This window comes from Marmota marmota, unplaced genomic scaffold (genome assembly GCF_001458135.2).
Source record: "Marmota marmota marmota unplaced genomic scaffold, marMar, whole genome shotgun sequence".
In the NCBI taxonomy this organism is placed as follows: domain Eukaryota; kingdom Metazoa; phylum Chordata; class Mammalia; order Rodentia; family Sciuridae; genus Marmota; species Marmota marmota.
This window is the reverse complement of record NW_026000016.1, coordinates 362,333-379,478: the sequence shown is the minus strand read 5'-3', so window position 1 is coordinate 379,478 and position 17,146 is coordinate 362,333. Positions and strand designations below refer to the sequence as shown.

Here is a 17,146-nt window from a genome sequence, read left to right as displayed (position 1 = left end):
TGATTCAAACTATTTGTGTGGATGGTTAAATGGCTGTAAGATAAGTGAATACTCTACCGTGTTATATAAGAGACTTGATCCTTTGAGAACTTTGGTGTGGGGGTCTGAAGGGTGGGGAAGGGATCTCAGAACCAATCCCTCCACTCCAAAGGACAACTGGATCTCACAGTTCTATGGATAAGAAGGTTAGAATAAAGTGATTGGTTTTCTGCTCAGTGTCTCACAAGACTGTAATCAAAAATCTGTCAGGAGACTCTCTCTGGAGGCTGTGGGAAAAATATGTACTACTTGGATCTTTCAGGTTGTTAGCAGAACTGAGTTTCTTGTAGCTCCAGGAGAGAGATCCTTGTTTTATTGCTTGCTATCTGCTCAGGGCTTTTTTTTTTTTTTTTTTTTTTTTTTTTCATTTCCTTGAGGATGTCTGTTTTCCTTCTTATGTTTAAGAAGTATTATTTATTTTATTTTTCCCAACATTTTCTTTATTGTGATAATATATACATAATATTAAATTTAGTATGCTGACAATTTTTATGGTATAGTTCAGTACTAAGTACATGCATATTGTGCAACTTTCACCAACATCCACCTCCAAAACTCTTGAATCTTGCAAAACTGAAACTCAGTACCTGTCCCCTCTCCACTCAGAATAGGCAGCTAACATTCTATTTCCTTTCTCTATAATTTGGACTACTTAGTATCACATATAAATGGATCATATGGTATTTTTCCTATTGCAACTGGCTTATTTCACTTAATGTTTTCAAATTTCATTTATATTGTAGCATATGTCAGGATTTCCTTTTTAAAAGAATAAATACTATCCATCCAATATATATTACACATTTTGCTCAACCATTCACTATTGATGGATACTTGGGTCATTTCCACATTATAGCACCTGTGAATAATGCATCTTTGAACATGGGTATAAATGCACCTTCCAGTTCTTTCTAGGACATAGCCAAGACTTAAATTACTGCACCATAAGATTTAATTTTTTGTGGAACTATCATATTCTTTTCTATAGCAACAGTATCATTTAACATTTGTATCAACTAGTGCACAATAGTTCTAATTTCTTTGTTTCCACCAATACTTGTTATTTTCTTATATTTTTTCTTTGTAGTTGCCCTCTACTAGGCACAAGGTCATATTTCATTGTAATTTTGATTTACATTTCCTTAATTGTTGGTGGTGTTGAGCACATTTTCATGTGCTTATTGACCATAGGTTTATCTGGAGAAAAGTATATTTCAAACACTTTATCTATTTTTAATTTATTATTTATTAGTCTTAAGTGTCCTGTGTATATTTTGGATATTGATCCTTTGTCAGATATGTGATTTGAAAATATTTTCCCCATTCTGGAAGTTGATTTTTGACTTCGGGGTGTTTTTTTTTTGTGTGCTTCTGTGATACTGGGGATTGAACCCCTAATTACTGTACCACTGAGCTATATCCACAGATCTCCAGCCCTTTTTATTTTTTAAGCTTTGAGACAGGTTCTCAATAAGCCCAGGTTGCCTTGAACTTGCAATCTTCAGAGACTATAGGTGTGCACCACTGAGTCTGTTCGATTTTTGATGTACAAAGTGTTAAGAATTTTATGAAGTCTTATTTGCCTAATTTTTAATTTTGTTGCCTATGTCTTTAGTGTCATATACAACATCATAGACTTTGGCTCTATGTTTTCTTCTAAGAACCTTCTTGCTTCATATCATCCTTTTAGGTTATTAATGCACTTTCAGTTAATTTTTGTATATGATGTTAGTTAGGAGTCCAAATTTATGCCTTCACTTGTGAATATTCAGTTTTTCCCAGTATGATTTATTTTAACAGGCTGTCCTGTCTCCACTGAATGGTGATGGCACATTCATCAAAATTCAGTTGTTCATTTATACAAGATTTATTTTTGAAGTCTCTGTTCAATTCTGTTTGTTTATAATTCTATCTTTATACTAGTGCCATTAGTGTTTCAGTTTCCAAAACTTTGTGTAAGTTTTTGAAATCGGTGTGTGTATCCTTCAGCTTTAATTTCTCTTTTTCAAGTTTATTTTGACCATGAGATTCAATATGAATATCAAGATGGATTTTTTGATTTCTGCCAAAAATTGCATTCAGATTTGACAGGAATTATAGATCATGTTGGGTAGTACTGATATCTTAACAATATTTTTTACAAACTTTTTGGGATTTTTAGTCAGCTTTTCATTGTTGTGACCAAAAGACTTGAAGAACTATTAGAAGAGGAAACGTTTATTTGGGGACTCCCTGTTTCAGAGGTCTCAGTCCACTGATGGCTGATTCCATTGTTCTGATCCCACGGTGAGGCAGATTATGATGGCAGAAGGGTATGGATGAGGAAGGCAGCTCAGGGTATGACAATTAGGAGGCAGAGAGAGCTCTACTCACCAGGGACAAAATATAAACCCAAGGCATGCTCCCAGTGACCTACCCTCTCCCACCATAACCTACCTGCCTAGAGTTACAAATAGTTAACCCCTACAAGTGGATTAATGTCTTGATTTAGGTTGAAGGTCTCATAATCCAATCATTTCACCTCTAAACATTCTTGCATGGTCTCACACATGAGCTTTTGGGGGGGGAACCACATAAACATGAGATGTTTTTCCATTATTTACATCTTCTTTAATTTCTTTCAAAACTGTTTTATATTTTTCAATATATAAACCTTTCACTGCCTTGGTTAATTTACAGGTATTTTATTCTTCTTGATGCTATCATAAGGAATTGGCTTATTAACTTCCTTTTGGGGTGTATATTGTTAGTGTATGGAACTCCAAACAGTTTTTGCATGTTAACTTTGTATCCTGCTACTTTGCTGAATTCATTTATTCTAATAGGACTTTGAAAACTTTAGGTTATCTACATATCAGATTACACTTACATGTGGACGGTGATCATTTTGCTTCTTTCTCATTTAGAATCCTTTTGTTTCTTTTTCTTTCCTAATTGCTCTGGTTAGGGCTTCTAGTCTTTTGTTAAAAAGAAGTGATGAAAGTGGGCACCCTCGCCTTCTTTCTGACCTTAAAGAAACAGCTTGCATTCTTGCATCATTGAGTATATCTGCTGTGGGTTTTTTTGCACGTAGCTTTTGTTATGTTGAAGTAGTTTTATTGTTTGGCTAGTTTATTGAATATTTTTATCATGAATTGAATTTTGTCAAGTTCTTTTACTGCATTGATCAAGATAAGCATGTGTTTTTCTCCATTCTGTTAATCTATTATATTGATATTCATATTTTAATCATCCTTTCATTTCAGCAAAAAATCCTGTTTGGATATATAATTATTTCAGTACCTTGGTGAATTTAATTTCCCACTATTTTGTTGAGGATTTTTACGTCATTGTTTCTACAGTTCATGGGTCTGTAGTTTACTTTTTCTTGGGGCACATTTGTCTGGTTTGGGCATTGGATCACTGCTGGTCTCACAGAACAGTCATTGATGTCTCTTTTCTTTAACTTGCAAGTTTGAGAAGGATTGATTAGTTCTTTCTTAAATACTTGTTAGATTTTACCATCGAAGCTATCAAGTTAGGTCCAGGGCTTTTCTTTGTTGACGATATTTGATCATTGACTCAATTTCTTTGCTAATTACAGGTTTATGCAGATTTTATATCTTTGCAGTTTAGTCTTGGTAGGTTTTGTGTCTTTTGTCCAATTTTTTGGCATTTAAATGCTCATGAAATTTTCTTATACAGAATTTTCTTCAGAATTGGTGACAATATTCCCACTTTCATTTCTGATTGTAGTAATTTGAGTCATTTTTTCTCTTAGCTAAAGAGTTTTCAATTTTGTTGATCTTTTTGAAGAACCATTTTTCCTTTGATTTTTCTCTATTATTGTTCTATTTGCCATTTTGTTTATTTCTCCTTTAATCTTTATTGTATCCTTTCTGCTTCTGGCTTTGAGTTTAGTGTTTTCTTCATTTGTCTAGATGACCCCTTGCCTGTTTAAACTACCAATGGCATCTCAAGTCCTTCTTATACTTCCAGTCTCTCTGAATTAATCTGCAATGATTTTTAGAAAAATTTGTTTTTAAAAGGCTTATTAATTAGGATAGCCTCACCCAGATAATCTAATAATATTAAAATCAACCATCAATAATCTTCATTACACCTAAAAATTTCTTTTTCCATGTAACAGTATAATCACAGGAATGATACCAGAAGGTGGAGTTCACGGTGATTCTCCTAGAATTCTGCCTACTGTGATAGTTCAGTCTCTGGCCACCATCATTCTTCCATAAGCAAAATATATTTACCTTCTCCTGAGATTACAATGATGTCATTCTATTAAAGTCACAGTAAGCAGTTTAATTACTCAACAAAATCTCAATAGTTTATTGAGATTACAGTATTATTACTTGGATAGTCTAATCAGGCTTAGATGAGGTTTCTCATTGGTGTATATTAGGAACAGCTCTAGGGCACGATCTCTTCCATCTGTTGACTTGTGAAATTAGAGACAAATTACCTACCTCTAATCAACCTCAACCTTAGAGACAATAATAGAACAGACTCAGGATAACAGTTGACATCTTGGTTAAAAACAGGTATATTTGGAAGCTAAAAATGGAGTCATTGGTCCAAAACAGTTTTGAAATCCACCAGGAGTTCCTTATGTAGGTTGCTAGACCTGTGTTCTTGGCTCTGCCAAGTGACATTGAGTTCTCTTACTGTGGCTCTTGATTCCATGCTCTGCATTGTTCTTCCTTTTTAATCAAAGGTTTTGTGTTTCTTACCAGTAACTGGCCCCTCTTTAATTCAAACACTGATTATCTAATTTCTACTTCCTATTTTTCTAAATCTTTTCCTCTAATACCTTAATTCAGACAATATACTTATAATCCATCAATCATACCACCACTCCCATGTCCCTTATTTCCTTATTCAACCACTTTCTTTCTTGTGAAGTTTGAATTTCATGGTCCAATATTTTAATGGTGGCCTCACATTGACCTGTAACAGCCTTATTGTCTTTTGATATAGCCTAGTCACTGAAGTACTAACTGATTAAATTCGGGTCTCCAACCACACAGGTCAGAATCACAAAGCTGAAAATGGTTGGAGAAGAAAATAAGGCAATATTACCTGTTCTCACTTTAAATTGGAGACCGCCTCTGTGACCTAGGTTCCAGGATTGCCCTATCTATAATCTCACTGCATTTCTCAGTACCTTCCCTCTCTCTTCACAACAAATAACTCACATCATCCTTCCATCTTCTCTGAAATCCATTTTATTCTTCCCTCTCCCTAGCCTCAATTGATAATCGCATATCCAATTTCACTGAGAAAATAGAAATAACCAGAAAAGGCCTTTCATAAGCTCCAAGAGTGCTTCTGTCCATCTATAAACTACTTTTTCTCCTGTACCTTGGGTACCTTGTCCTCACCCTTACCACTGGTAAACTCTGGCTCTTGCATGTTAGCTCATCTCTGTTGTCTTTTCAGTAATAATGCTCTGACAAGATTCCTCCTATACCAGACTTGTCAATAACATAAAATCACATTCTAATTTCTCACATATTAAAAGATTGTCTCTTTATCCCAATTTCCTGTTTCCTTACAACACCATTTTTCTCCTGTTTTTACAAAACACAAATTCCTCATAAAATTAACTCTCTTCACTGTTTTCCATCTTTCTACTTCTCTCTTTTAATCCCAAGGCACTCAGGCCCTAGCTGCCACCATTCAATAAAAAGTGTTCTCATCCAAGTTACCAACGGGTTAGATCCAGTGTCCATTCTCTATTTTCATCTAACCTTTCAGTAGCATTTGATGAAGATGGTACCACCTCCCTCTTAAAATACTTACTTGGCTTGGTTTCCCTAACAACAAGTACAATTTTGGTTTTGCTCTTGTTTTTATGACTACTTCTTGCCACTTTGATGTTTTTCTAATTTATATCTGCAGCCAGGACTTCTCATCTGAACTCCAGATTCATGGATCCATCTCTCAAATTGACATGTTGACTAGAATATCTAATAGGATTATCAAATATAGCATATCCACAATTAAGATCTGTTCCTCCCACTACCAATGTATCTGTTTCTTCAAAGTCTTTCTGTTTTATAAAAGATACCTCCATTGTTTCAAATGCTTAGGTTAAAGACTTTTTGAGGTCCTATTAACTTCTTTTATGTTTCTCATCTGATATCCAATAATCTTATCATGTCTAACTTGAGAATTATTCACTCATTATCTTCACTGTTTCCACCCCTCCCCAAATAATGCCACTTCTTGTTTGTATTTTTGCAATATCATTCCGTTTCCTGGTTGTTCCCTATCCCATTTCTATCTTTTCACAATACAGCAGCTACAGTGATTGAGTCTGAATTTGTTACTCTGTTTAAAACATTCCAATTATTTCCCATATCACTCAGAATTAAAGCTAAAATCTTAAAGCGACCTTTCTGATCTCATCTCCCCACGTTCTCCTCTTTCCCACTGTCTCTTTGATGCATGTGGATCACGAGAGGCCCATTGTGCCTAAGGCTCTTGCCCTCACTGTTTCTTCTCTGTTGGGTCCTCTGCATAGCTACATGGCCTGAATTTATACCTACCTCCTTCAGGGGTTCACCTAATTGTTCACTTTTATTTGAAGCCTTTTTTTTATCCTGTTCTATAAAATTGCAATGCTTCTTTCTAACACAATTTCTTATTATTTTCTTAGCAATATCACTGTTAATAAGTATCCGCTTATTGATCTTATTTTTTTCTATCTCCCGCAACTCCCACATGCAATATCCATGAGGAGAAATTTATTTCCTATTTCTTCATTGCTGCATTCTTAGACCCTACACCTGTACATACATGTAATATGTACTAAATATTTTTTTCAATGAATAGTGAATGAATGATCACAAGATAGTTATTACTCTATCATAATAATCTACTTATTAATTTCCCACAATAGGCTCTAAGTTCCTAATAGTGCACATTCTAATATGTAATATGTGTGAAGAACCATGAAAGATCTGAAATATTATCCTATCAGGAAGCTAAGAAGTTAGCCAGCTATTTTTTCACAGATGCTAGCAGAAGAGTCAAGACTCTGGTGTCACACACAAAGGACTCTTTGATTTGTGATAGAGCAAACATCATGGGCATGATGTTTGGATTGGCCCTTCTGGCCCTCCATAAGTTCCTTGTCAATAGGCTAATACAGAGGCGACTAGCTGTATGTAAGTATGAAGTAGGTTTGCATCACAGCTAAGGTGGCTGTGCTTAATGAAACTTAAAATCTTTTTAAATGGGCTACATACACACTTCTTCAATCTTTGCTGGGAGCATTGTTCCATGCCTGTGACCCCAGAGACTCTGGAAGCTGAAAGAGGCTTATAAGTTCAAGGTCAACCTCAGCAACTTAGTAAGACCCTCAGCAAGTTAGTGAGATTCTGTATCAAAATTTAAAAAGTAAAAAGGGCTGGAGATATAGTTTAATGGTAAAGAACCCCTTGCTTCAACCCCCAGTACCAAAGATGAAAACAGAAACATTAAAAATCTCATTTGACCTTTGTTTTACAGGGAGACATTATCATTACTACATGAAATGATAACTTCCTCTTATAGAGGAAGTCACTGTCTCTTTTTCATGACTATTAGCTATTTAACTATCCTTGAAAGGGTGGTAAATGATGTGCAGAAACATAAAAGATGTATGGAGAATTTTCCCAATTGTGTGTGTGTGTGCACGTGCACACACACACACACATATGTCCACATCAAGAGATTATGGAAGACCTTTAGAAGTATATATTGAATGATGTGGTTAATCATTTTTATTCAAAAATGCAGTAATCTTGAATCTCATGTTATTTATGAGTTGGTATTGCTTTAGCAGATTTAATTATTTCTATGCATTTATTTTGACATCTTTTATTTCATCTTTTTTATTTTGCATGCACTCCCTTGCTTTTATCTATTGTTTTAAATTGTTAATGAATATTAACTATTGATGAAGTCTAGAGTTCAGTTACTCCAACCTTATCATAAAATCCAAACATATAACCATTTGAAGGCATAAAATATCCTGAAATTCAAAAGCATTACATAGAGAACATGTTCCCAATATGGAATATTGTATTAATGCATTTAAAATTTAGAACAAATGCCTAATCAAAGAATAATCTTAGTAAACTTAGAGAACATACTAGAATACTCAATTAACTTTTGTCTTCCCTCATGCAACTTTCAGGAGGGTCATGAAATCTCAAGAAAAAAATGTTTGAAAAAACGAGGAGACTCATTCTAGAAGACTTATAACTGTTATTATTACATAGTTTAAAAATTGACTTCCAGAGTGTATCTTTTGATCATACATGTTAAGATTTTGTGTGTTCTTCAATTAAAAACACACAGCACAGTGCCTGGCCTATAATAATTGTTGAAAGCTGTTATTATGAATGAACCATAGAAACAGTATCGTTTTTAAGAGCACAGGCTGATATCAGGTCTGGGTTGGGATTGTGTAAGTAGTAATGAGCCTTGAAAAATTATGTTTTTCCTCTTTCAACCTTATATTTTTCATATCTAAAACAGGGATAGTATTGTTTTCTTAGATATTTCCTGAGGATTAAATAAGATGGCATGCATATCAATAGGTGGTTCCCATTTGGCACTGGTGTCTTGATGGCTCAGATCTCTCTGTAAGCCCCAATGTGGTCCTTGCTTAGACTCGAGGTACTAACTTTTTAAAGTCACCAGTCCTATGTTCAACCCTCTCCCTTTTTTTAAACTCAGCATCTTCTCTAGGTGGTTCATATCAGAAAGAGTTTGATGCTCAACTGCACAATATCATAGGATATATTTCCTCCTATGAACTTTTGAATGCTTTTGCAAGGAGCATATTATGAGCTCAGACTTTGATTTTGTACATTCTGTGCTTATTCCTTATAAATAAACCTCAACAGGATCATCTAAACCATCAGAGAAGTTCTAAGACAGTCAATCGGAAATGAAATGGGATCTGATTCTGAGCCCTTTTCCTCATGAGCTTCCTTGGCAACTGCATAAATCCATCTTCTTCTGCCTCAGTGAAATGCTGTGCAAATGGCAGTGATGGACCTACTTGGCAGCTCATCAGCTATCTCCTAATGCCCTTGTCCCAGAGGCAGCTAATGTAATTATATTTGCATAATTAATACAGGCCACTCAGGTAATTTTTCTCACAATAATTAAAAGCTGCTGTAGAGTCATTAGCTTTTCTACCCATAGCTGTAGAACAGATAAGCACACTTTTCAGAAATGCTGTCAACAGGCATTCTGCTATGAATGTAACAGCCCCCAGCTTGAAGCATGCTACGCCCCAAACTCTGAGTAACCAGTAACTGCAATTGTTATTGCAAAGGATGATGCTTCTGATGATGATAATTGAGGAAATCAATAATGATCTAGAAACAGTGAAATATCCCTGAATCTCAACTATTAAAATGTATCCTTGGTATTGCATTTCTGAGTCAGAAATAGATACATAGTGTATAATTTCCATGTCTCTTCTAGTGAGGTGTATACCTAATTATGGCTAGCTGGGAGATTAATTTCATTGGCTATTACATTTATGATTGGGAGTTTTAAATGTGTATAGAAACTTATACAGGAACAAAGTGTACTCAAAAAGCACATTTGAATCTTAAGAGCATTTTCAGTTAAAAATTGCTATTTTTAGAAAAATCATTTTATTGGCATATAAATTGTACATATTTGTGGGTTACCATGAGATATTTCAATACACATATATGTCCTGTAATGTTCAAATCAAGGTAAGCACCTGTATCCTCAAATATTTATTCTTTCTTCATGGTATAATTATATAAATTGTATAATTATAAGAATAAATATTTATAATTTTATAATTATAAAAATAAAAGGGTTTATTTATTCTTTCTTCATGGTATATAATTATATGCATTACCATTATCTGTAGCCCCCCTACCGTGCAAATAGCACACCAGAACTTCTGAATCCTCTCTAAATATAACTTCCTACCCCTTGTCCAAGCTTTCCCCACCCCTCTTGTCTCCCTGCTTCCTCCAGCTTGTGGTATTCACTATTCTATTCTCAGCTTCTCTGAGATACACTGTTTTCGATTCCACATCGAAGTGAGATCATGTGGTATCTGTCTTTCTGTATCTGGCTTTCAGTTCTTTGTCCTTGTGAATAGTGCTACAATGAACATGGGAACATATTCTTTGATATATTAAATAAAAAACCTATCATCTTTAACTTTTTAAGAGAACTACAAAGTAACTGCAGGGATTTTTACAAATCTTCCTTCCATTTGAGTATTTATTATATCTACAGCAGTTATCTTCCTGGATAGCAGAGAACCAGGTTCCCTTCACAGGTAGTTGGCTGGGTAGATACTATACATTAACAGCAACTTGTTTCTTTCTGTCTTTGTGTAACAAGAATTCCTAGACATCTTCTGCAGATTGAATGAAATAGGAATCAAAGCTTCATCTTCCTGGGGACTGGAATGATATCTACATGCTTTGAAACTCCACAATCTATATATCTGCCTATAAATTATGTGTATTAAATACTTAGAGATAATCTTTAAAAATACAAAGACTTAAACTTTCTTCATATTTATCCCTAAATTGCAATATTTTCTTTATTGTTTTCACTGTTGAGTAGCATTTAATTTGGCATTTAATTTAATTTCTCTGTAAGCCCCAATGGTGGTCCTTGCTTAGACTCTAGGTACTAACTTTTTAAAAATCCCCAATCCTAAACTTTACTTGAGAAATCTTTATTCTGCATATAGAAGAAACTATGTTGATTTTGCTTATTTCTAATTGTATCTATATACTGAAATATAGCTACCTCTAATTAGAGTTGATGTTTTAAAAGTATTTTCAGATGTACTCATACATTCTTATTGACTTTTGGTAACATTTGAAAGTACCACACTGGTCAAATTTTGGAGCAGGAAATTTCAGAGAGGGCTACTGTATTTTTGAAATTGGATATTTTATAAAAACTATTAAAAATCAAATGTTTTTCATATTCTCTCTCATTCCTCACCATGTAGAAGTAGAATTTTTAAAATAAAAAATGATTTATCATTAGGTAAAGTGCACTTACTAAATTTTATAATCTCATTTAATGATTTGCTTTCTATTTTTGTCCCTGAAACTTATTGCTTCCTTCCCAATTCTTCTTACAAGGTAATATCTATGCAGTTCATGACTATGTCTTTGGATAAAAGCAGACAATAGCCAAGGATCCCAGTATAATAATTATCAATGGAAATGAATGTCATTTTGTATTGGTATGTGTAGCAACAGCTGAACATCATCACTTAGCACATTCATATGATGCCTTTTTTGGTTTATCCTTTTTCTAATCTGATGACAACCAATGGTTATAGTCAAAGTTTGAAAAAAATTAGATTAAAAATCATAATATTTGAATTCCAATTCTACTCCATAACTTTCTAACTCTATGACCTTGGGTAGATTAATGACTTTTCCTAAACTCACTTTTTACCTTTGTAAAATAGCAACAGCAGTTCCTATCTCCTAAGGTTGTTCTGAAAGTTGAATCTATGTAACACATTTGGCACAGAGTCTATTGTATAACTTATTATAGTAGCTAAATAGCTATAATTCTACAATGCTAATATTTATAACTTCCCATTCTATTTTTCCCCTTCTCTTCCTGTTTTAGAATGTCTTTGTGGAAAATAACTGATTTCTCTGTATATGTGTCAGAAAAAAAAAAGTTATTTCCTATACAATTAGGTGATGCAATGATTTGTGAAATGCTAAACTCTATACAAATCAGGGCTACACATTTTATCATATAGTAGATCTAGGATTTTCCAAATATTAATTTTTTATAAGTAGTTGCTTTTCATTAGTTTAAAATACTCTTTAGGAACAATTAACACAGTCTCTAGAAAGAAGAGGGAAACTGAAATGACTATGAAAACAAATTAGCAAAACCTTAATAATTTTACAAACAATAAGGCTGAATGATGCTATATATAGAATATTTAGAAAAAAAACCCCTGAATTTCCTCCATTGAGAATTGAAATTCTGCTTTCTTAATATCCAGTATGAAAAACATAAATCCACTTTTCAAATCAGAATGTATCTTTTTTTTCCCCCACCCTCAAAGGTGTCCTTTAATGTAGTCCCCTTATTGTAGTGGGAAAATCATAGTAAGACTGTTTGCATTTGAAATCTACCTTTTCAAAGTGTGGGAACACTGTGGAGAGCCAACCTAAGTGCCACCATTTTGTTGTTCAGTTTCCAGTTGTGATTTTGAAGCAAACAGCTGTGGTTGGTTTGAAGCAATTGCTGGTGACCATTTTGACTGGGTATGGAGCTCCCAAAGTCATCTTTCTGCTGATTTTAAGCAACAGGCACCCCCTCAGGATCATACTCATAACACAACTCAAGGTAAGAAACAAGTAAGGTTCCTCTAACTACTCTTATTTACTGTTCAGTTGGCCCCAGAAGGGAAAGAGAAAGAGATGTGTTCAATGTCATCAGAAGCATCAGTAGGACAGTTGAATATTGTCTATGGTGGTATTCTGTCTGCATGAAATTATTGCTCTGTGGGTGGTACAGTTGCAGCATAGATATATTTTTGGCTAGATGAACCAAAATTATCAACTATTTTTATATCATTTAGCATTTTTATAAAGCAAATTTGACTTAACAATCACTATTGATTTTGTATTATTGTGTAAATTATAATTTTAGTTGTGCACTAAAGTTACTCAGTTTTGAGTTAAGAGACATTTGTCTCATTTTAAATTCCAATAGGGCTAAGTAACGATTTTGTTTTGTATCCCAACAGGCCATTTTATGTTCATTCTGAAGAACAGAAACAGCTTGTCCCAAGTTGCTAAACTCCGGAGCCCAACTTTCAGCCAGACAGGGTCTGGGTGCACACTTTCTTTCTGGTAAATATTAAAAACAATTCTCAATTACCCTTGTGGCCCAGTGGTTACAGAAATCCTTCTGAACATATTAGCTGTTCTGGTTTTATCCCTGGTTTTTGCTTAAAAATTGGCATTATACTAAGTTCACACAATTTTCATTTAACTTAAGAGCATGTCATGAGTTGTTTATTTGTTTTTCCTCTTATGATAGGTACTCTTTCCCTCCAGCAGTGGATTAAAATTTAATTAAGACTTTTCCTCTGTTCTCTCCAAGTTCTTTGAAACGGGCTCCCATTGATTTCACTGGAAATCAATGTCATTGTGTATTGGTATGTGTAGCAACAGCTGAACATCATCACTTAGCACATTCATATGATGCCTTTTTGGTTTATCCTTTTTCTAATCTGATGTGAGATTAGGGTTGTGAGAGCCATGGAGTTTGCACCTCAGCAGATGAGCTCTTGCAAACAGGCAGCAAGAATTACTGCAGGAAACAATGGTGTCTATTATGACAACCAATTATTAATTGGTTCTTGACCAAGTGGAAGGATCCAGAGGTTAAATATTTAGGGTATATCATAAATTATGCCTGCTTCTTGGGTTTACTCTTTTTCAGGTTTTATAACTATGGCCTGTCAGTGGGAGCAGCTGAACTGCAGCTACATACCAAAAACCCTGGTGACTCAACAGTACTCTGGAGAGTGTTGTACAACCAGGGCAACCAGTGGTCAGAGGCAAACATCCAGCTAGGGCGCCTGACCCAGCCCTTCTACTTGACACTGGATAAAGTCAGTCTTGGCATTTATGATGGGGTCTCGGCTATTGATGACATCAGATTTGAAAACTGTACCCTTCCTCTGCCTGCTGAGAGCTGTGAGGAGCCAGATCACTTCCAGTGTCCACACACAAAGGCTTGCATAGAAAGGCTTCGGTTATGTGATCTGGTGGATGACTGTGGTGACTATAGTGACGAAGTTGACTGTGGTAAGGGTTTTGATATTTTTCTTTTTTAATGTTTTTGTTTTTGGTCCCTCTAACTTATTTTGAGGGTAGTGATCTTGACTAGCTCACTATTATTTTTTAGCCAATCAATCCAGTGCCACTATGCAGTGAATATCAGATATTATATTATTATTAATTAATCAGGTCTTTCAGCCTTTATTTAGGAGACTTATTAACTAGATCCTAGGGATACAATGGAAGAACCCAATTATGCAGAATCTCTGCCTTTATGGACTCTATAATCTAACTGAAGAGATGGATATTCTAATATTTCATAAATAAATATAAAATATCAGCTCTGCCAGGAGGCATGAAGAGGGGTGCTGGGACTTTATATGATAATGGAATTTGATTTAGCAGAATAATCTAAAAATAATAAGTCAAAGTATATATCCAAAAGCCCTGATGTGTGACTGCAAGTCAGATGAAAGACAGATGATGTAGCTCCAGTGAAGAAAGGGGCAAGAGGGTAAAACATAGAGATAGAGGTATGGGGGAGGCTAGATTGGCAGATCTTTGCAGTCCAGGCTCAAGAAATCAACTTTGTTTGAAAATTTTTAAGAAGGGGGATAATAAAAACCCCCAAATTTGCATGCTTTAAAAAGATGTCCCTCTATGATATAATGATTAGAGCACAGTGGATTCTGATTATCTAGCAAGGAACTCTTGCGGTATCCCATAGGAGAGTAGATGGCAGTGAATTGTGTTGATGGTGAAGGAGATGAGTGATGAGGCTTAGGGGAAATATTTAGGAGGGACATTTGATTATTTTGAATACTTATTCTTTTGGCTCTAGGTATCAGGAAGTAAGGTGTCAAAATAGGTCTTGGGTCTCTGGTTTAAATTATTAAGTTTTTATTATCTGATGATTATGTGGGCCTTGCAGCTTAATGCACGTAGCTTCAGTAATGCACTTCTGAAAGAATCAGAAGCTAATAGTATTTTGTTTTCATTTAAAAAAAAGTTGTTAGAAAGTTTGCATCTTTTCTTGGTCTCAGATTCTTTTTCCTGAGGTTTCAACAGTTTTTAAATTTCAAGCTAGGTGTTTATTAAATTTGGAAGCAGATTATAAACCGAGATAGAATCATAGAATTCTTACAGGAAATATTACATTAAGAAATTTCCATGTAAATTGTTGCAGAGAGCTTTGCAGGTGTGCAAACTTTGATACACATTATCAAAGGCATACTGAAGTCAGGCCTGTTAAAGTCCGAATTACCATGCATGTCATGAAATTTATACAACGGATATTTGAGCGGATGGCATTAACATTAATGATTTTGACAACGACCATCATAAGAAGTCTAACTTGCCCCAGAGCTAATTTATTTTTGCAAAGTTGGAAAGCCTTTTCATTTTTTTCCCTGTTCTCTAAATTCTAAATCTTGATCTGCTTGTAAAAACAAGTAAATTATCCTTCAAATTTCCCAGTGTAGGATTATGGGAGTGCAAACACAACAGCAAATTGCTTCTTGTGTTTGTGTATTATCGAAAGGAAAAAACGATGTCAGGAGAATGGTGGCTTCTCAACAGCTTTGCATGGTGGCATGTGATTTTATTACATGGTGTCCACTGGATGTCCTGAAACCCACACTGTATCTCCTGAAATATGTTTAGAGATGTGATTTTTTCACTGAAGGGTGGAACTACACATATTGCCATGGAAATGAAGATTGAGTGTGTAGTCAGTGTGAAGACAGACCATGTAAAAGTCTGTTGGCATTAGTGCCAGTTTTATGTCAAAAACTCAGCAACTTGACATTCTCCATCTGCTCCACAGCAAAAGACAGACACCTGGAGAGTACATTGCATGTCCCCAGTTCACGTCACAGCTGGGCTTGGTTAGTCACAAGTGAGGAAATATCAAATGAAAGCTCATCTCCCATTTGACATTTACCAACTAGGTTTCCTTCATTAGGTCTAAGCGCCTGCTCCGCAGTTTTCAGAGACAGATGATTTGTCCTCGCCTGACTGCTTTTATTCACATAGGCTTTTATTTATTGTTTCAGGGTGTTTGCTCACCTTTGGCACTAAGTACTATTATGAAGATGAATTGTTAAAGGACAGTGGACGTTTTTTTTTTTAAATATTAACTTATGTAAATGAAGCTGAAATGTGGAACTACCTGCGAATTTTAAATCCATTCCCCTCAGCCCAAATACTGTCAAATGCACATTTTATCCCATTTATTCTAAAGCAAATACTTGGTGTCAACAAAATCCTAATGCCTTGAAAAATGAACATGTTCCTGTATTACCCTAGAAATTGAGGTCGAGCATTTAATTGGGCTAGTCAATTCCTTTAAAGTCAAAATTGTTCCAGCGACTGAAGGAAGTTAGAAGTGAAAAGTTAGAAGAAAGTTAGAAGGCTCAAAGGAGCTACAGACCAGTGAGAGGAAGGGCAACCACTGATGAGATACAGCAGAGAGTAACAAGGCACAGGTGAGCATTAGGTGTGAACAGAGACAGGGTCAGAGTCCAAAATACATAGGACGAAAGTGCATCTGAAGGGGAGAGATGCATTTTAATTTGGGGAGGAGATTAAAGTTTAGATTAAAGGAAGGTATGTTAAAGGATTTTGAATAGAGAAAAAATAAGTGGTAATACTGCCATTGAAGGATTGTTACTCTGGCACTGGTATTTGGGAATACATGGAGCTTAGGCAGGATATAACTTAAAATGTTTTTAGGCTGAAGTTTGGAAAATATCTACATAAGAATTATCTTGAGGGAGTGATGGGGATATAGCTCAGTTGGTAGAGTGCTTGACTCACATGCCCAAGGCCCTGGGTTCAATCCCCACCATCACATTAAAAAAAAAAAAAAGAGAATTATATTGATGTTTGTTAAAAATTTGAATTTGTGAGTTTCACTCCATAAACTAGTATTTATTTGGGGATTTTATCATGAAGCAATTTTACCATGAACTCCTGGTGATTCTTAAATCGTGAGACTCATTGAAGTAGGATTGTTCTTAGCTTTATTAGGATCACTAAGGGAGCTTATAAAAAATCCTGGCCATGGCTTTGCTACTCGCAGCAACTAAATCACTATCTCTGGGCTTTGGTAGTTGTTTGTTTTTAATGTTCCCAGCTGATTATAATGTTTAGTTGAGTTTGAAATGCATGGAGCCAGAAATGTCTTACTGAACCAGCCATGATGTCATGATCATTTGCTTGGAGTGATGTTAACAAACCTGGAATAGGGAGGAGCACAAATAAAC

At 35.0% G+C, this 17,146-nt stretch overlaps 1 protein-coding gene across 1 annotated transcript in view; it reads left to right on the top strand.

Moving 5' to 3' along the window:
- The window catches only part of Malrd1 (MAM and LDL receptor class A domain containing 1), a 503,883-nt gene that overhangs the window by 124,645 nt on the left and 362,092 nt on the right, over positions 1-17,146 (top strand). Inside the window, exons 15-17 of the mRNA XM_015483277.2 lie at positions 12,283-12,435; positions 12,839-12,944; positions 13,540-13,907. Of these exons, the coding sequence (XP_015338763.2) occupies positions 12,283-12,435; positions 12,839-12,944; positions 13,540-13,907 (627 nt within the window). The remainder of the gene's footprint in view (positions 1-12,282; positions 12,436-12,838; positions 12,945-13,539; positions 13,908-17,146) is intronic.